This window comes from Lontra canadensis, unplaced genomic scaffold (genome assembly GCF_010015895.1).
Source record: "Lontra canadensis isolate GAN:19392208 unplaced genomic scaffold, GSC_riverotter_1.0 scaffold163, whole genome shotgun sequence".
In the NCBI taxonomy this organism is placed as follows: Eukaryota; Metazoa; Chordata; class Mammalia; order Carnivora; family Mustelidae; genus Lontra; species Lontra canadensis.
Window position 1 is genome coordinate 550531 of NW_022631157.1, and position 19032 is coordinate 569562.

The 19032-nt window shown below is 53.3% G+C and overlaps 2 protein-coding genes across 3 annotated transcripts; one reads left to right on the forward strand and one right to left on the reverse strand.

Moving 5' to 3' along the window:
- The first annotated feature begins 6 nt into the window (after positions 1–6).
- POLDIP2 (DNA polymerase delta interacting protein 2) lies at positions 7–9520 on the forward strand. The gene is made up of 11 exons (XM_032845337.1): positions 7–244; positions 1840–1921; positions 3411–3508; positions 4237–4333; positions 4502–4577; positions 4816–4923; positions 5378–5514; positions 6304–6330; positions 6505–6630; positions 7848–7927; positions 8463–9520. Exons 1-11 carry the CDS (start codon positions 84–86, stop codon positions 8575–8577), a joined length of 1107 nt encoding a protein of 368 aa, XP_032701228.1. The 5' UTR covers positions 7–83; the 3' UTR covers positions 8578–9520.
- Positions 9521–11376: 1856 nt separating this feature from the next.
- Positions 11377–18983, reverse strand: TNFAIP1 (TNF alpha induced protein 1). 2 transcript variants are annotated; one of them, XM_032845338.1, is made up of 7 exons: positions 18870–18983; positions 15582–15899; positions 14834–15003; positions 14324–14413; positions 14195–14247; positions 13221–13416; positions 11377–12345 (listed from the first exon to the last, which is right to left on the reverse strand). In XM_032845338.1, the coding sequence occupies exons 2-7, from the start codon at positions 15784–15786 to the stop codon at positions 12109–12111; spliced, it is 951 nt and encodes a 316-aa protein (XP_032701229.1). In that variant the 5' UTR covers positions 15787–15899; positions 18870–18983; the 3' UTR covers positions 11377–12108. The 2 variants fall into 2 exon arrangements, with proteins under 2 accessions (XP_032701229.1, XP_032701230.1); XM_032845339.1 differs by having other exon boundaries at positions 18858–18981.
- Between the last annotated feature and the right edge of the window lie 49 nt (positions 18984–19032).

Here is a 19032-nt window from a genome sequence, read left to right on the forward strand (position 1 = left end):
GGGGCAGTGTGGGGCGGGGGCAGAACGCCTCCGGCCGCAGGTTGGGCCCAGTGTCAGCAGCCGAGCAGGCGCTCGGGCGGGACATGGCGGGCTGTGTGGCCCGGCGAGCCCTGGCGGTGGGCAGCCGCTGGTGGTCCCGCTCGCTAACCGGGGCCCGAGGGCCGAGGCCGCTCTGTTCGGCAGGTGGAGCTGGGGCCTTCCCACCAGCGGCGACCACGACGACGCGGAGGCACCTCTCGTCCCGGTGAGGGACGGAGCGCGGGGCCCGTACGTGGAGCCCAGGGAGCTTGTTTCGGCCAGGGAGGAAGCCAGGAGGCCGGACCGGCCGAGGGTGATTGAAGTTCGACCCGGAAGAGGGTCCCGGCCGGGAGCCGACCTGCCTTGCCTGGGATGTGTGCCAGGAGCAGAGAAGGGAGCGCGGCCCAGAGCCCTGGGTTACGCAGTACTGGCTCTGAGGGGGAGCTAGTAACCCTCCCGGAGCGAATTTTACCTCCCCAAGTGGAGATCTCGAGCGCTCTTGTTAGTGGGCAGCCTTTTAATTAAAACCCAGGGCTCCTGACTTGAACCCTCAGCCCCGGATTGGGACAAAGCCTCCCTCAGAAAGATGCTCGAAGTGGGAAACCGGACTCTTGAGAATGAGCCCTGCGTGGGTTCCGGGTTTCGGCGTGACCTTGGGGAGATTGGTTCTTTCTCTGTGACTTGGCGAGGGGGCTTGAGGCCATGGGGAGTGGTGTGAGCATTGTCTCTAGCGATGGGACAGGCAGGTCACTTTGGGGCTGGAGGATCAAGTGAGAGGAAGCATAAGGTTCACATCCCCAAAATGTTAAGCATAGCAGGTCTTTGAAGGACTCCTAGAAAAAGCAGCCCTGTCCAGAGAGACCAGAGAGAACTGACTTTTTGTGGCTGAAATCAGACACTGGTATTGGGGAGAGATGATAAATATTTGCAGTGTAAGACCCCTGTGAAATGTGATGTGAATCTGAACAAAAACTAGATTGAGAGACTACTAGGTGCAGTGCAGTGAGTGTGGTAGGACATCTGGAGATGATGGCTAAGCTGCTCAAGGGTAGGGTAAAGGCTGCAGTTTTGGGGGGAGGGTAGACAGAGCTGGAATTATAAAACAAATGTTTCACACACTCGGCTCTGAGGGGGAACACAACTAATCAGACACAGGCATTGCTCTCAGGGCACCTACAGTCTCTAGTGGAGATAAGAGCTGGGCACAAACAACGGAAATGCAAGATGGGAAAGGCGGTTAAAATGCTGTGGGAGGGGGGGCTCCTGGGTGGCTCAGTGGGTTAAAGCCTCTGCCTTTGGCTCAGGTCATGATCCCAGAGTCCTGGGATCGAGCCCCACATCAGGTTCTCTGCTCAGCAGGGAGCCTGCTTCCCAACCCCCCCTCTGCCTGCCTCTCTGCCTACTTGTGATCTCTGTCTGTCAAATAAATAAATAAAGTCTTTTAAAAAAAATTGCTGTGGGAGGTCAGGAGGATGGGTCAGGGAAGAAACAGAGGCAAGGGGTATAAATAAGCAGGGTGCAAGGGCATGATATGAGGAATGCTGAGACTGAAGAGAGGAGGAAGTGATCTGGGAGCAGTCAGACTTAACAGAGAAACTGAGGCAGGGCCTGTGGCTAGACAAAAGGACGAAAGGCAGAATCTGGAGTGGTGGTTTGGGAGGACCCTTATCTGCTTCACTACCCACCCCCCTCACTGCTTTGACCCTTCTCTGCTCTCACTGCCTGGCCCCTCAGTATCCTAGTAGCTTATTCTAATGGTGTAGGTACCATTACCTTCTCAGCTTTTCTTTTCAGTTGCTTGTTCTTTTCCTTCCTAACCAGGAACCGACCAGAGGGCAAAGTTTTGGAGACGGTTGGTGTATTTGAGGTGCCAAAACAGAACGGAAAATACGAGACTGGGCAGGTGAGTGCTGGGCTGGGTCATCTTATATTTGTTTTCAAGGTGTGCCCTGCTTCTGAAAGGGTTAGTTTTGGTCCTAGACCCGAATTTTACAGTTTTCTGCCTTGGTGTTTAGTGCCAGAGCAGAATCACAAATTTTTTAAGATGGGGTTTCTGTTTTCCTGGTTGTGAATCCTTTTCATGTGTCAGTGGGTTCCCTTTCCAAGTTAGCGTGGACAGAGATAATTTGGACCAAAGTGAGGAGAGGGCCAGGTTGCTGAAGAGTCCTGTAAGTTTGTGGAAGGTAGGAAGCCAGTGGAGGGAGCTTTCAGAAAAGGAAACCTTTGGGGGCATCTGGGAGGCTCAGAAGTTTCAGTGGCTAACTCTTGGTTTTGGCTCAGGTCATGATCCCAGGGTCCTGGGATAGAGCCCTGCATCTGGCTCCCTGCTGAGTGAGGAGCCTGCTTAAGATTCTCTCTTTCCCTTTCCCTCTCTCCTTCCTCTCTTGCTAAAGGGAAAAAGAGAGAGAGAGAGGGAGAGAGAGAGAGAGAAAGAAAAAAAGAAAGAAGAGCAAACCTTTGATACTTTGTCATGATTGAACTGATTGCAGTGTAATATAAGTTGTGGGTGCAGAGTTTTTGTATCAACTTTGTGCCAGATGCACTGAGATAGTTTTAGGCACCTTGTAAGTAAGGACTTTCTGTTTATTCAACTTCCCACTCCCCTTTTTTTGCCTTCCTGCAATAGACCTGGTGTTGTGTGTTGGACCTGAATCAAAAAGCAATGCCTGGGGCACCTGGGTGGCTCAGGGGTTAAAGCCTCTGCCTTCTGCTCAGGTCGTGATCTCAGGGTCCTGGGATCAAGTCCCGCATCAGGCTCTCTGCTCAGCGGGGAGCCTGCTTCCCCCTCTCTCTCTGCCTGCCTCTCTGCCTACTTGTGATCTCTGTCAAATAAATAAATAAAATCTTAAAAAAAAAAAAAAAAAAGAAAGAAAGAAAAAAAGCAATGCCTTCATAGAGTTGGCAGTCTAGAAAGGAATTATGGGGTCAGTGGTTATACACTGTGCTGAGTTGAGAGGAGGTCAGGGAAGTCTTCCTAGAGCTTTAGGCTACCATCTAAGGGATCAGCAGAAGTCAGCCCAGTGAAGGGGGTCAGGAGTATTCTGAAGCTGGTGGGGGTGGATCACCGAGTTCAAGGGAAAGATCGGCAGGACCTTGTGCTGGGGTTACCAGCTACCTGTGCTGCTTAGTGCTCTGAGTCCCACCTGGAAAGACTTGTGGGGGGTGCCTTGGTGGCTCAGTGGGTTAAAGCCTCTGCTTTCGGCTCAGGTCATGATCCCAGCGTCCTGGGATCGAGCCCCGCATTGGGCTCTCTGCTAGGCAGGGAGCCTGCTTCCCCCTCTCTCTGCCTGACTCTCTGCCTACTTGTGATCTCTGTTAAATAAATAAATAAAATCTTAAAAAAAAAAAAGACTTGTGGACCACACACTCACTGAGGCTCTCTTTCCTCCTAGCTCTTCCTTCATAGTGTTTTTGGCTACCGAGGTGTTGTCCTGTTTCCCTGGCAGGCCAGACTGTATGACCGGGATGTGGCTTCTACAGCTCCAGAAAAGTAAGTACTCCTGTCATTGTGCTCATGGTCCCCTCAGGAGGACGCCTGACTCATGGCTGATGTTCATAATTGGGGTCCCAGGGGAGAACTGAAATCCTCCTGGGCCATGTGAACAGTCTCAGAGTACTTCCTGGACGCCATGGAGACAAAAGTGCTGAGTGCCAGGGACAGTCTGAAGCCAGAGGGTCCCTTTAGGCCTCCCCAGGATGCCTTCCCAAGCTGTTCTCTATTTGCATTATAAGTGGCCCAGAAGGCATTGAGGGACTAATTTCCTTCATTTTCTGATGTTCAGTTAGAATCTGTCTTTCTGTCTCTTATCATTAGAGTACATTAAAAAAGAAAAGGCCTAGTTCCATTAAGTAATCACAGACCACCCCAGACCACCCCAGGGATGTGGGAAGAGTGGGGTACCCAGGGCTCCAGGGATAGAACCAGCAATTTGATTTTCTCAGCGTGGTCCCCTCCTTCCAAGAAGCAGCCAGAGACTAAGACAAATAGAGACTCTGTGCCATGGGTCCTCCTCATTCCCGTGGTGCCATGGGTCCTCCACATTCTGACTGGGGATGGGCTGGGCCTGGATGTTGCTGAGCAGGTACCCAGCTGATGCCAAAACCCCTTCAGATCAGGCACTAACTAGTCCGTTTAGGTAAGGAGGTGGTAGGGAGCTAGGGCAGGCACCACTTTGGTTTCTCTTGGGGTGATCTTGGGCTTCTTCCCCTACCCTCTAGAGCAGAGAATCCTGCAGGCCATGGCTCTAAGGAGGTGAAAGGCAAAACTCACACTTACTATCAGGTGCTGATTGATGCCCGAGACTGTCCACATATAGTAAGTAAGCAAGGTGGCTGGGCCTGGGGTTTCTCTCCCTGGGAAAGGCCTAAACCTGGTGGAGACAGAGGGAGGGAGAAGGGTCAAAGAGAGCCCAGATCAGCACTGGGCCCCAAGTTCTCAGGACTGGATTGTGACTAAGAAAATGTGACTCGCTTCTTTCCTTAGTCTCAGAGATCTCAGACAGAAGCTGTGACTTTCTTGGCTAACCATGATGATAGCCGGGCCCTCTATGCCATCCCAGGTGAGTAGTGAATGTGTATCTGAGTATGCCTGTTGGTGAGAGGCCTGGTGTGTCTTAGTGAGAAGACTCCGATGCCTTTCCGATGTCCTTTAATCTGCTAGGAGGGATTATAGAAGCTGAGAGCAGTGGTGCCAGGCTTGTCCCGCTTGGAGACAAGGCCAGCATTGTGTTTCTTCTCAGTCTTGTTCCTCTCTTTTCCTGTGTGAGTTTCACTGTTTCTTTTCCCTCTCTGTGCCAGGCCTGGACTATGTCAGCCATGAAGACATCCTCCCCTATACCTCCACAGATCAGGTTCCCATCCAGCATGAGCTATTTGAAAGATTTCTTCTATACGACCAGACAAAAGGTGAGCTCTCTCAAGAAGGGAAGCTGAAATGGGAGGGCCCTTCTTCAAAGACGGCATCACACAAGTAGCTTCAAAGCTGTATATCCACAACCTTATTTAGCCTCCCATTAGATCTGTCAGGCAGATGGCAGTTGTCTCTTCCTAATAGATATGGAACCTGAGGCTCAGGGATGAGAAGAAGGGACTCAGGGTTGCTAGTGAGTCGCAAGGTCAGGGTTACAGTAGGGTCTGAAGACCTGGGCTCCTCACTCCCAGCCCGTTTTTCTTCCCAGGATGTCCCATAATGCCTCAGGGCTTATTCTTGGTGGCCTTGTGCCTTCTTCCAGCCTGTGCTTTTGCTTCCAGTTTGGGTGCCTTATTTCCCTGGGCCCTCACTTGGAAGAGTTTTCTAGGAGGGGCAGTTGGAGAACACCCGGGACTCTGGCCTGGACTAACTAGTCTTCTCTTGCCCCAGCACCTCCTTTTGTGGCCCGGGAGACGCTTCGGGCCTGGCAAGAGAAGAATCACCCCTGGCTGGAGCTCTCTGATGTCCACCGGGAAACAACTGAGAACATCCGTGTCACCGTCATCCCCTTCTACATGGGCATGAGGGTGTGTACCTGGCCTGGGTCCCTTCCCTCGGGGTGGGCCCCCAGATTTTCTCTGGTATCCCCAGTGTGACTTTGGAGTGGATTCCACATTTAAACCATGTACCTAGTGGTTCTGCTTCCAAGTGCCGCACATACTGGGCAGACTCTCAGGATCTAGAGCGGCAGACCCTTAAGTTCTGGGACAGAGTCTTCCAGGCTGACTCTTCCTTCTTTCTGGTTCAAAGGCTTCCTGTTCATGAAGAACATACACATACTTGTTTAAATCAGTAGAGGCTGATGTTCACACTCGGTATGCGTTAGTCAGATGTTTGTTGAGCTCTTTCTTGCCTGTCTGTGAGCCTCTAGTAAACATGAAACCCTGTCCCTGCCTTTCAGGAGCCCATGGTAGTGGGAGAGGTTTGCACAGAACCCATCAAGTGTTGTCACGGTGTTGGGCTGTGGAAGGGCCGAGGAGGGCTATGGCCTGGGCCAGCCGTGATTGCAGGGGTGGGGGGCAGCAGCTGGCTGGAAGACTGGTGAGAAGGGGAAGGGCCCTGTGGCTGATGTCCATTGGCACCCAGCTCTGTTGGTGATCAAGGAGGAGGGAGGAGGCCAGGGACCAGGCCAGGGGAGGCTGCCTCCTTTGGGGCTTGTTGGCTGCAGTCCAGTCACCATCCCACAGACACTCGCAGCATTGTTCTGTTTCTGCAACCTTCCTGGAATACACCTCCTCAGTTGGAGAGCTCTTGATTGGAACAGACTTGGTCCTGCCCTCTGGGACTCAAATTCTTTTTTTTTTTTTTTCCCCCAGGAAGCCCAGAATTCCCATGTCTACTGGGTGAGTGTGTACCTGGGTAGATGGGCTGGGAGGGGGCCAGTTTGGCTCTGGCGGGAGGGGTCTGTGCACTGCAGATATCCCTTTTGGTTGCCTTTTGCTTTCGTAGAATTCCAGGTAGGCTAGCTCAAGGTCTGTTCTTTGTCAGCTGTGAACTCTGTCCTCTGCCCTCCACAGTGGCGCTACTGTATCCGCTTAGAGAACCTCGACAGTGACGTGGTACAGCTCCGGGAGCGACACTGGAGGATATTCAGTTTATCTGGCACCTTGGAGACAGTGCGAGGCCGAGGCGTGGTGGGAAGGGTGAGCGTCATCAGGCCAGTAATGCTGCTTCTGGTCCTTCCCGGCAGGCCTGGGGGCTCAGTGCCTGCTCTCCTTTCCTCTGTGTCTGGAGACAGAGGCTCATTGTGGGATGCCTTGGGCTGCTTTGGGTGACACCTTACAACAACCCCATGAGATGGTTTCTTACAGCCTGAGTCACAGCTGAAGAGAGAGGTTGCGAAGTGAGTAACTGGCCCCCGGTCCTGTGCCTGATAATGGCAGATTTGAATCCAGGGGAGTCCCAACATCAGAGCTTTTGTGCCTTTCTGTGGGGCTCCTCCCCCTAACCTGCCCCAGCCTCTGCTTCTGGTTGTCTTTCCTCTGCCTCTTTTTTTTTTTTTTTTTTTTTAAATAAAAGATTATTTATTTGACAGAGAGAGAGAGAGATCATAAGTAGGCAGAGAGGCAGGCAGAGATGGGGTGGAGGGAGCAGGTTCCCTGCTGAGCAGAGAGCCCAATGCAGGGCTCGATCCCAGGACCCTGAGATCATGACCTGGGCTGAAGGCAGAGGCTTAACCCACTGAGCCACCCAAGCACCCCTCCTCTGCCTCTTAATACACCTGCCTCTGCTGGTCCACAAAGAGATCGGATTTTGCAAATCCTGTACTACCCCACCCTGTCTTCTGAGAATGAAGTCCTGAGAAATGGCCAGCGACCACATTTAACGTGTATTTCTCCCCATGAGCAGGGACTTGGGATGCAGGGTGGGATGCTGAGTGAGACCAGGGCTTTGGAGTGAGATAGTCTGGCTCTGAATGCCAGCTGTTTGTGGTTTATTCCCCACATTGGGCCAGTTTAACAAAAAAATCTCAGTTTCTTCCTGTTAAATGGGAGTCACACCTATTACCTCATAATTCCCGGGAGGTTTAAGTTAGCCAAGGTTTGCAGAGCACCACCACAGCGCCTGGCACCCACGCACTTAGTGAATGGACTCTGGAAGGGCTGTTTACAGAGGAGGTTTTCTGCCCAGCATCTTTGCCCAGTGGCCTCAGATGTTAAGTCTGAGGTTCTCTTTCCCAGAATCAGAATGCAAGACCCAGGTCAGTGGCTGGTCTCGGGGGTGGGGGGCGGTGAGTACTGGCAGGCAGTCATTGTGGGGGGCCAGAAGGGGCACCCTCCTGATGAACTGGCAGTCGGCATGTGACCCCAGGGTATGGGGAGCTGGCCTGGCCTTACCGATTTTCCCTGAACCCTTATAGGAACCCGTGTTATCCAAGGAGCAGCCTGCATTCCAGTACAGCAGCCACGTCTCCTTGCAAGCTTCCAGCGGGCACATGTGGTGAGTGGGTGAGCACATGCTGGGAGACGGGGTGCCCCAACTCCGCAGACACAGCCACAGCTCAGAAACATGAGAGCTCAGAGTTTGCTGTTAATTCTGGGCTGGCTTCCATCTTGAGATGGGGTTTTTCTGCTGTTCGTTGTCATGGGGGACTTGTTGGATTTTTTTCTGTTTTCTAGTTCCTGTGATTTCATGGACTGAGGACTTAGACCTGAGAGGTTTGGTGGTTTGGTGTGGCACTGAGTTGCCCATGTAGTTGGTTTTCCCCTGGTGGTTCACTCCTTAACCTAAAAGTATGGTTGGGTAGCTTACGAGTGTGCATCTAAGGGCCAGAATCAGGGCAGCTGTGTTTCTTTTCTTGTAGGGTCAGGAAGGGCTCTCGGGTTTGTAGACCAGTGTTATCTTGACGTGAACCAGGCTGAAGGGAGCTCATCCTGCTGTGTTCAGTCCCGGAGTCAAGGGCCTAGGGCTCTCAAGATCCTCAGCAGGGCCTCTGCCATCACTCCCTCTAACCCGCCTTCTCTCTGACCTGCAGGGGCACATTCCGCTTCGAGAGGCCTGATGGCTCCCACTTTGATGTCCGGATCCCTCCCTTCTCCCTGGAAAGCAATAAAGATGAGAAGACACCACCATCAGGCCTTCACTGGTAGGCCAGCTGAGGCCTGAGTGCCTAGGCCTGGCCTCTGAACAGCTCTCCTCCCACAACTGCTGCAGAACTCTCTTTCCACCATGGGCCACAGTGGGTCTCTTCTATTGTTTGTACCGTTTGGTTGTGGGGTTCTTTTTCAGCGGGTGGGTGTAGTCGTTTTCTCCAGAAGACCTGTGTAGGACTCCTCCAAGGCTGGCCTCCCCCGTAAGCCCTGGCTACACTGTGTTCCAGTAAACCTTTCCACCAGGAATTCTGTGTTCAGCTGCCACAGGCCTGGGTTTCCTGGCCTGTTCCACAAGTTGTTTGGAATATGAGGTTTGGTCAATAAACCAGTGCACACTTGGCCACCCTCGCCATTTCTGCCCCCGGGTTCTCAGGCTCCCTTTTTGACCAGTGGTGCCCTTGATTGCTGTCCTTGCTGCCTTTCCAGGAAACTGCCCCATCTGTTAGAGTGTATGCTTCTCCCCTGAGGCTCGGACTTGGCTGAACATCTCCCAGGGTCACGGTGCCTCTCAGCCAGTGGGGTGAGGGCTAGATTGGACTCTTGTTTTCTTTACCCTCTGCCAAGTGCTGAGCAGGAGGCCAGCATCAGGCTCGGGCTTCTCCGCACTGGTCAGCCGTTGGCATCGCTGGCCTCCTTGGTCCTGGGAAGGAGTGAGGCAAGCCATGTGAGGTCCCTGGAATAATAGGCCTGCCAGCCATGAGCCTGTGTCTGTCAGGCCTTTCCAGACGACAAATGGAGAAACTCAGCCGAGAAGCTTTAGATATGTGTGAATGGCGTCTGAGCCAAGCTACTTTCTGAGCTGCTCACAGATCCTTAAGAGCCAGAGATGAAATGTGCTGCATTTCCCCCTGAATCGTAGGGATTCCTGCTTCCCTACTACCATAGTGATTGTTAAAGAGATCGTTTTATTCTTAATATTAAATCTCAGTTCCAGCCCTTATTAGTGTTGTCCTTAATCCTCCACCAGGGGGAGCCTGGGTTGCAGGGCAACTGAGTGCAATAGGATTTCGGACTCCGAGAACGCAAGGGAGGTGGCGAACAGGAGGAAAACAAGAGCTAGGTCCACAACAGTGAGCTGACCCAGCTCTGGTCGCTGCAAGCACAGCTCTGTACCACAGCACTGTAACACAGTTTTATTAGAAATTAGGGTTTGTTTTCATCACCTGTGCTGAGCAACAAGGGATTGCAGGTAAGTGACAAAGGGGATGTTCTCTCATGGCAGGACCTGGGCCATCCTTTAGGCAGACACTGGTCAGATAAGAAATGGAGTAAAGCCCAGTCCCGGGACCAGTGGTAAACAGCAGGCTTCCAGTTTTCTCAGAAACTGACAAGGTGTGACCTTCATCCACACTCCTTGCTTGCGCTCCCATGGGCTGCTCCAAGTTGAAAAATTCACACGGCTGAGAGCTGCTTTCTGAATGGGGCTGAGAAGCGCAAAGAAATTCCCCCAACCCTTATGCCACAAAGTCTGATTAAAGAAGCTAAGATTACTTCAGTGATTTCAACGTTAGTATTTTTCTTTAAGACCAGGGAGATATTTTTGATCAGCCCAGGATTATTGTGCTTTCTTGGGAAGAAAGGCTAGTCACCACTGAAGACAGCTGAGGATCTAAATGTTGAAGCAGCAGAGAGGCTGGGGCTGGGGAGGTCAAAGAACAAGCACTAAAATACCTCAGTGGGAAGCTGGGGCTTTGAGTATTAAGAGGGCCTCAGGAGGGTAGCAGAGGAAATAGGCCAGTGGCCTCAGGCAGAAAGCATTCCAGTCTCCATGGGAAAACCACAAAGCCAAAGGCCAGAATCTGGCCAAAGAAAGGATTTGTCTTCATCTAGTTACTCCACTCAGGGCTGGAAGAAGTGTTTTGAGCTGATGACCAGGGTGCCTCACTGGAAAATCTACACATTCAAGGCTGTGACAAGTGTAAAATACATGGTTAGTCACACTTCCCCAGCCTCATCATGTCATTTCAGGTCCTTGTGGGTGTCTGCGAACCGTGGGCCTGGCATTTGCCTATAGGCTCCACCGGGTCAGTCACAAGCAGGCCACTTAGCTAGAGTGACAGTTGTCAGGGGAGAGGAGCCTAATAACCTGTGCTCCTTTCAGAGTAGCTACCGCTCAGCAGCTATGAGATATGGCATTTTCTTAGGCCGGCTGCACAGTCCCTCCCTGATGGCATTCCTTTGGAAAAGAATTTGGATAAGCAGTCTCTCGAGGGCCAAGCCAAACAGCAGGTAGTGAGAAAAAGCCCCAAGGAGGAACTTGCACCTTGCCCGAGAGCTGGGGCTTGGCAGCTCCACAGCCACGTTAATCCGGCCTCCAAAGGGATTTAGGCTGCTCCCATCACCCTGTGTCCAGACTCAGCGCTGGGCAGAACCACCATCCTCAGCGGGGACACAAAACCAGTAATATGGGGCAGGCAGGGGCTCCACAGCCAAGCACATGTCACCTCTGCACAGGGCTGCTGGGAACACGGAGCTGGTGGTCACTGACCTCAGCTGATGGGCATCCGAGTGCAGCGCTCATGGGCTCCACTGCCTTCCCACTGTGGCTCATGCTCCTGGCCCCTGTAATGGCCCTTTGGGTTTCCAGAAAGTAAAGCAAAGCATGCCTTGTGGCTGAGGGCAAGAGAATCAAAAAGAGCAATCATGTTAAGCCCTAGGAGTCCATTACATGACCTTAAAATGTCCTTTCTCATGGGCATTATTAGGACCACAGTTCCCAACCTAAATGTCCTTCTTTCCTGCATGCTCTCTGGGCTGGCTGCTTGGCCAGCCCAGCAAAGCCAAAGCTAGTCAGTTTTTTGTTTTGTTTTATTGCTTCTCTAGCCCCTCTCTCAGATTGATTCTGCAGGGAAGAGGGGTTAGAGTCAGAAAAAGATGATATGGGTCAGGGCAGAATACAAATTGAGTAAGAGTACAAAGTGCTTTAAAGAAACAGATGCCAAAGGCATCAAGGAAGGCCAAGGGTTCAGCCCTACCCAGGGTCTTGGCACCCTAGAGGGGTAGCACAAATGCCCAGTCCCCTCATTATTAGAGTTCAAGCTATTCATTTCCTAGGTAATTTTTTAAAAACCAAAGTCATGAAGCCTGTGCTTAAAGACCTCAAGGAAAAAGAAGCCCCACCTTCTATAAGAAACTGGGCCTCCACAGCACCAGAATGAGCCCATTCCCCACGGATCTCCCCAGAGGCCTTAAAGGTAGCCCTTCAGTAGAGCCAAAGGACACTCAGCAAGGGGTCAAGGGGACTGTTCTCGTGGGACATGGGCAGGTCAGCCCAGTTGCCCCAGGGGCAGACACAGCTCCCTGTCAGGAAGGGTGAGCAAAGGATCCAGGACTTGGGTCATCCTGAAGTGCTCAGGGAGCAGGGCAAAGGAATGTGGTCCCTCTCCTGCCCAGGCCCTCTGCCCTCCTGTCATGCTTCTGGGTGCTGGAGCAGAAATCCAGCCAACAGCAGTGTGGGGTGGCCAACGGGGCAGGGCTCCACAGGACGGGAGACAGGGTGTCCCGTGCCCTGACTCCCTGAGGGTCTTGTCAGTCGCGATGCGTAGACTGGTGGCCGAGCTGCCGGTCATCGTAAGTGCTGTAGCGCTTGACATGGATACGGCGGACCCGGTCCCGCAGTTCAAAGCTCTCCTCATCTTCACTGGGGGAAGCCTGGCTGCGGCTCCTGCTGGTGGCCTCCAGTAAGGAGTTGTCAGGGACTCGGGGGGTCTCATAGAGGAGGACGTTGAGTGTCTCCTCATAGATGCGGGCCTCTGGGAATTCCACCTGGGCTCAGGGGAACAAGAGGACCGAGCGACGTTTCACCCCAGAGGCTGCAATGTGGCAGGGCCCTTGCCCCTGGGCTGGCTAAGTTCCTCCCAAACGCTCTCCTAAGACAGGTGGCTTCCCATCTCGTGAGGGGGAGGGGAAGCCTCTCTCTGGAGGAGATGTGGGGAGTTGGATTCGTGGACAAAAGGACGTCAAAGACTAGCATGCCACCCGTGCCCCGCCCAGTCCCAGAACAGCGGGCTAGCATGTGGGGAGGTTAGGGCCTTGGCCTTGTGCTCAGAGCCAGCCTTAAATACTGCTCCAGCAATTATGAGTGGAGAACAGGGTTTGCTGAGTTTGCATTAACTGTCACCTGTCGAATCCCTCACATGCACCTGGCGCTGCGTTGTTACTGCAGGGGCTGAACTGGTAACCAGGAACGCCTGACTAGCCAGGGCCAGAGAGGTGATCAGACCCTACACTGCTGCTCCTAGGAACTGCCACGTTCTCCTAATACTTCCACTGACTGCATACTATCAGGCCCCTGTTTGCAGGTGAGGAAACTAAGGCCCAGCTGCTTTAAACAGCTTGTATGAGGCCAGAAAACAGGTCCACGGTAGAACCAGAATTCAGACCTAAATTGGGCCAACTCCAAAGACCCAGTCCTTCCCGCCACACCATGCTGTTCTTGCCTCTCAGCTGACCAGGACAAAGCATTCCCAGGCCATTCCCCAAACTCCCCGAACTGAATTTGTCCTTGCCAGCACCATCATGTGAGTCTGGGGAAAACAGAGCAAACCGAACGCCCTCTGGCTCCCGGTGATGAAAGGCCCAGCTGGGGCTGCCCTAGGCTGTGTCCTGCCCCCGCCCGCGCAAAGGGAGGCCCCCCACACCTTGGTCTGCTTCTTCTCCGTGGCATACACGATGGAGGTGCAGCACACCTCGGCCAGCTTGCGGCCCTGGCCGTAGAAGGACCAGCAGCAGATCTCATCGCCAATGACATCCTTGATGAAGAGCACGCGGCCATTGAAGCGCAGGGAGAGCTTGTCAAACAGCTCGATGTTTTTTAGTAGGTGGTCGTCCGAGTTGCTGGAAAACCCAAGAAGGCCAGTGGGCCTGGGAATGACATTCTAGCACAAGAGAGGGTGCTGACTGGGTGTGTCCCCTCCTCCCCATCACGCAGAACTGAGGAAAAGTCAAGGGGTCAGATGGGACCCTCTGGATTTGGGGGCCTGTGAGGAAGAGGAGGGGAGTTGTTCGGAAATTAAAGCAGGGAGAACTGAGGGAGGGTGGTCTCCTCTCATTGGCCCCGAAGGAGGGAGGCTCGCAGCTGTCACGGCAGGAGGGTCTGTTCCCTGGCTGTAGGGGGGATGCCGGCAACATGTCTGTCCGAGGGGACTCCCTGAGTCCGTGGCCTTCAGCGTCTACCTAACTGGCCAGCTGAGGGGACAATGGGCAAGGGAAAGGGTGGCCCAGCTGTGAAGCACAGAGCTTGGCTTAGGAGGAGTCCCAGCCATGGGCTTCCAGGGTCCCTCCTCCACCCCAGAAGCTAATTCCGGGAAAACCCCTGGCGTGCTGCCTGACAGGACACGCTTGTGGGGGAGGTGAGGGGGAGGGAGCGGTTTCCGGTTCATTCTCCTCTAGATCCCAGCCAGGGCCCAGCACCCAGTTCCAAACGCTTCTGCCCTCACCTCCCTTCTCTCTTTGTTCTTCCCGCCTCAAGACCCAGACCTGCGCCAACGGAGCCAGGAATGCAGGTGGCTTCTCTCGGGTCTCCTACCCCATGGCTGGCTGCCTAGTCCTTCTAGCTACTTCTGCCACCCTTCCCCAAGCCCTGCCCACCCCAGCCCCCAGCTGCCCACCCTACCTGGTATAGGAATACTTGTTGTTGCTTCTATTGTACAGCAGCTTCACCACGGGCTGGGAGGGAGGAGAGCGTGAGGGCCAGGCCAGGGTCCCATCCTCCCCTGCCCACAGCCCACCGGGGTCCCAGTACCTTGGTGGAGGATTCAATGAGCCTCTCTTCCTCTTTCAGGGAGGTGATGATGGGGATGTTGCACACAGGCTGGTAGGAGTCCTTCTTGTCCTGGTGACACACACAATGAGAATCTTTTTCTGAGCTCTCCTGCTTGCTAGGCTAAGCCAGGCCTTCCCCAGGAGCTGTCGGAGCCCCTCTGCCAAGGCTACCGTCTGCCTATCGAGGAGGCATCTGGCCATAGGAACTGCCAGTTGGCAGGCAGAAGCCCATTTCCAGAAAACCTAAAATCCAGATACCAAAGTGGAGAAACTGGAAACTAGGCTCAGTCCCCTACTGCCCAAGTCCGCCATCTTCCAAATGACTGGCTGCCAGCATCCTTGGCCTGGGCAGCACCCTGCATATCTGACAACGAGGTTTGGACTCCCAACCCTACCGGTCACGCGACCTTCTGGGAACTGGACCTTGATGGCCCTGCAGGGAGAAGCCGACCCCGAACCTCCTGGACCTGAGCCCTCTTCAGCTCCGTACCTGCAGAGCAGTCTGGCACACGCTCACCAGCCCCTGGATGAGGTAATACTTGGCTTCGGCCATCAGTTCCTTAATTTCCTGCCGGTTCTGTGGGAGGATGATGGTGTCATCTCGGAGGTAATTCAAAATGGTGCCGAAGTGCTTCCCACATCGATCTATGAGGATCCAGCCTAAGGATTCAGACAGGCCGCACAGGGTTACTCGTTGCCTCCAGGAATGAGCAGCGGGCAAAGGCCACCTGACTAGCCTGGGGGCGGCCCGCAGCACAGGGTCACAGGAGCGGGAACACCACCTCCAGCTCTTTGGCCTGTGGCTATTCTCTTCCACCCGGGCTGGCCTGGACTGCGGGGGACAGAGGCCTTCCAGGCAACGCGGCAGCCCACGGAGGTCTCAGCTCAGGAGCACTCAGGCCCACCGCTGGCCACGTGGACAGTGCCAGGACCTGCCTGCCTTCTGTGTCCTGCCCACTCACTATGACCGTGGTTCTCGGGAGCATCTCGTCCTTTGGGAATATTTAAGAAGTATGGATCTTCACCCTGGAAAATGTGTAAGCGCACACCCTTCTACCTACAACCTCCAAGAATTCCGAGGCTCTACCCAAGACTCCAGGCGAAGGAGATCTGCACTGGGAAACAGGAAGAGGGAATCTAGAGTCTAGACCTGCCACGCTTGAGCCCTGCCCCAAACTAGCTTCCTCAGGAACACTTCCTTCCCTCCTCAGCTGGCCCAACGAGCCCTGATGCCTCACCTTCTTTGTCGGTCAGCACCTCCATGCGCCCGCTGAACATGGCCTTGAGCATGGTGTCGTGCCGGGTTAGTGCCCGCACGGTGGTGTAGTACAGGGAGCCCCCCACATTGAGCTGTACGTATTTGTTGCCCAGGCCTCCTCCCTTGAAGCCGCTCAGCTTGGGCTTGGCCCCCGAGGCTGGGCACAGACAGGTATCCCCTGACATCTCCCGCTGCAGGTAGATCACCACACGGCAGGAGGTCGGCTTGGAAGGCTCCGCCGTGGTGGAAGGATCACGAATGAGTGGCCAGTGGAGGCCAGAGCCTCATACTCTCAGCACTGTGAGCAGGAGATGGGAGAGAAGACAGGAGTTAGCCGAGCAAAACCCTCAGCTGCAAGGGGATGCGAGGAGACCATGCAGTCATTCTCTCCTTGACAAGCAAAGAACCTCCCTGGCAGAGGCTAAGGCCCGAGGCAACAGCAAGAGAAGACATCCCTGCTCTTCTTTATGGTACCAGCAACCAGCGCAGTCTCCCAGAGCCTGCCCACCATCTCGCCGGCCTCCCTGAGCCTCAGCTCAGCTCTCAGCAGCAAGGAGGACAAGCAAACCCTTGGAGTTAGTCTGAGACAGTTTGAGGAGCGGACGGGGCAGCTGAAGTTTTACCCTGGGGAACCACAGTCCAATTCTCGTTCCCAGGACCCAAGACTTCCCACCAAACGTACCAGGAATCCTGCCAGCGCAGGAGATTCCCAGGAGCCAGAGGGAGACAGGATGTACTTCCTTTCTAAATATTCCAGGCTCAGAAGCAGCCTGTACCAGGGCTGACTTTGAGCACCACCACAGTCTGGCTTCGGGAAGCAAAGTAAAAGCAGCTTTAAGAGAGCAGGGAATGAGCTAGGCTGGAGGGAACCGGCTAGTGTACCTGGCAGAGGTTCCCCTGGCCCCAGCGGAGTTTCCTGACCCTCCCCTTTCTGGGTCCCAGCCCTGTCCCAGGTTCCTGAAATTGTCACCATTTTCCAGGACAGAACAACTACAGGATGGTTATTTTTACCTCTTCCTGAGATGAGGCCCAGCCCTATCTCTTCCTTTCTTCCCTGCCCACAAGACTGGGGAGAAGGGGCTCACAAAGATGGTAAATCTCAAAACAACTACGAAGTGATCTGGAAACTGAAACACTGATAGGCATTCATAGGAGGGAGGAGTGAGGGAAGCAAAGGAGGGCAGAGCTAGGTCACCCCTCGTGAGCTAGATTCTTTATTATATGTCTTGGTTTTCTAAGGAATCACTACAATTCATCCACTGGAAAAAAAGAGCAAACATTCACTGCAGGTTTACTGTATTCTAGGTACTAGTCTAGGCGACTTAACCGACATTACTTCGTTTAATTCATATAGTGAGTAAATAAGACTGAGTGCCTACTCTGTTAGGCAGTAGGGACAGAGAGATGGAAAGATATGGGCCTTGCCTTCAAGGAGTACAAAGAAGCAACATAACGTTAACAAGAATAAAAATAGTAAGAGTTAGCATTTATTGTCCCCTGTTATGTGCCAGGCACTGAGGATATAGAAGAGAACAAGTAAGTCATGGTCTCACAGAGATTACCTTCTAGGGGGAAGATATACATAATAAGCAAGAAAATAAATATGCGAGCAGTTCCAGATGGTAAGAAATGCAATAACTAAGCTAGTGATAAGAGAGTGACTAGGGAGAAGTCCTAAGATGGATGGGGCCAGGGAAAGCCTCTTTGGGAAGGTGACATTCCAGCTGAAGTCTGAAAGAGCATTCCAGATGGATGGAAGAATGAGTGCAAAGTTTCTCAGTTAGCCACAAGTTTTAGGAACAGAAATAAGGCCAAGATGTCTAGTGCATAGAAAAGGGGGAAGTTGGCTTGATGTAAAGTCAGACCACGCAGGGGCTGCTTCATATGAAAAAGTTTGCATTTTATACTAATTGTGATGGAAATCAATTGGAGGGTTTGAAGCAAGGAAGTGACAGGATCTGAGTTATTTACATTTTGAAAAGATCACTCTGGCTGCCTGGTAGAGAACGGATCATAAGGGTGCAGGAGAGCAAGCGGGAATACCAGAGGAAACAGAGGCTCGGACTGCAGTGTTGGTAACAGACATAAAAAAAGACGAAATTGCCTTGTAGTCCTCACAACATGCAAAAGCTTAACGGTTGCATGCCGCCTCCTGTGAGATCCAGAAGCAGTGCACAATGTCATGCATTTAATATATTTAGTATTTAATATATATCAGTTTGTTAGACTGAAAACTGTCCCTAAAAAGATTTAGGTAGGCCCCTAGGAAGAATGTCCAAGGAAGGACCAGAGCGGGTGCTTTGTGAAGTACCTAATTTCTTCGGTGGTTGGTCCAGGAGCCTCTCATTTGCCCCAAGAACGGAGTATGGATGAGATGAACCCTTGCCAGCAGATTGCCTAATCCCTAAGTAACACATGAATAGTATGAAATCACCTCACCTTCCTTGGCTCACCCCAAAGGCGTAAGTCCACCCCTTAACAGGTTTTAGCAAGTTCCCAATGTACTTTGGGTCTAGCTCCAGTTTCCCCAGGTTCAAAGCAAGCACACATACGTTCTGCCAAAGTAAAGGAACTCAAGGCCAGGCAGTGGCCAACAGGGCCTACAAAGCAATTGCTTTGAGCCCCTGGATGACGTCAGCTCAGATGCTGCCAGCTCGGATTCCTCCCAGACCATTGGGCTCCCAGACCACTGGGCTCCAGGAATCTTGTGGCAGGTGACGCCTCAGTAAGTAATTCCAATGAGAATGAAGTTTCCATTGATAGCCTCACCGCTGTTCCTTCCGGACTTTGTGTGTGGATACTTGGGGATGCCTGGGGCTGAGGGCGTATCCGAGTCTCTCTTAGCGAGGCTAAAGGGAACCTAAGCAGATTAAAGGGCACGACAACAACCACGGCTATAGAAGGTGGAGTCCTAAAGGAAGAAGTACCCAGAAACCCATCACACTCGGCGGTGGCGGGCGGGTAACAGATCTTGGATAGAGGGGGCGGATCTAGCAGAAATCCTAGGTGTAAATCTTAAACTTCGTCCAAAGGGTTTGGAAAGATTTAACCAGACCAACTCTCTGATCTGTGGTGAGTCTTCCCCGGCCCGCACCCCCTCCTCAAGACCGAGAAACTGAGACCGATTTTGACACCCATCCCAGTGGAGGATTTGAGCTATCTCCCCTACGCCGTCCCACGCCTTTTCCCCAGGACTGGGTGGGAACCTCTGCTCCAGCTCGGGACCCGTCCATCCTGCCCCCCAGGGCATCCGCACCCCGGCTCTCACCGTCCCAGGGGGGGGCGCTTCTCCTCTCAGCTGGGTTGCAAGCCGACCCCGCGCCGCCCTGCGCTGTGGCCGCCTGCCCGCCAGCAATCCGGGGCTGTGAGCTCACATCCTCCACCCGCGGACTCCGCCCTAAGCCGCGGCCCAACCCCGCCCTCCCCTCAAC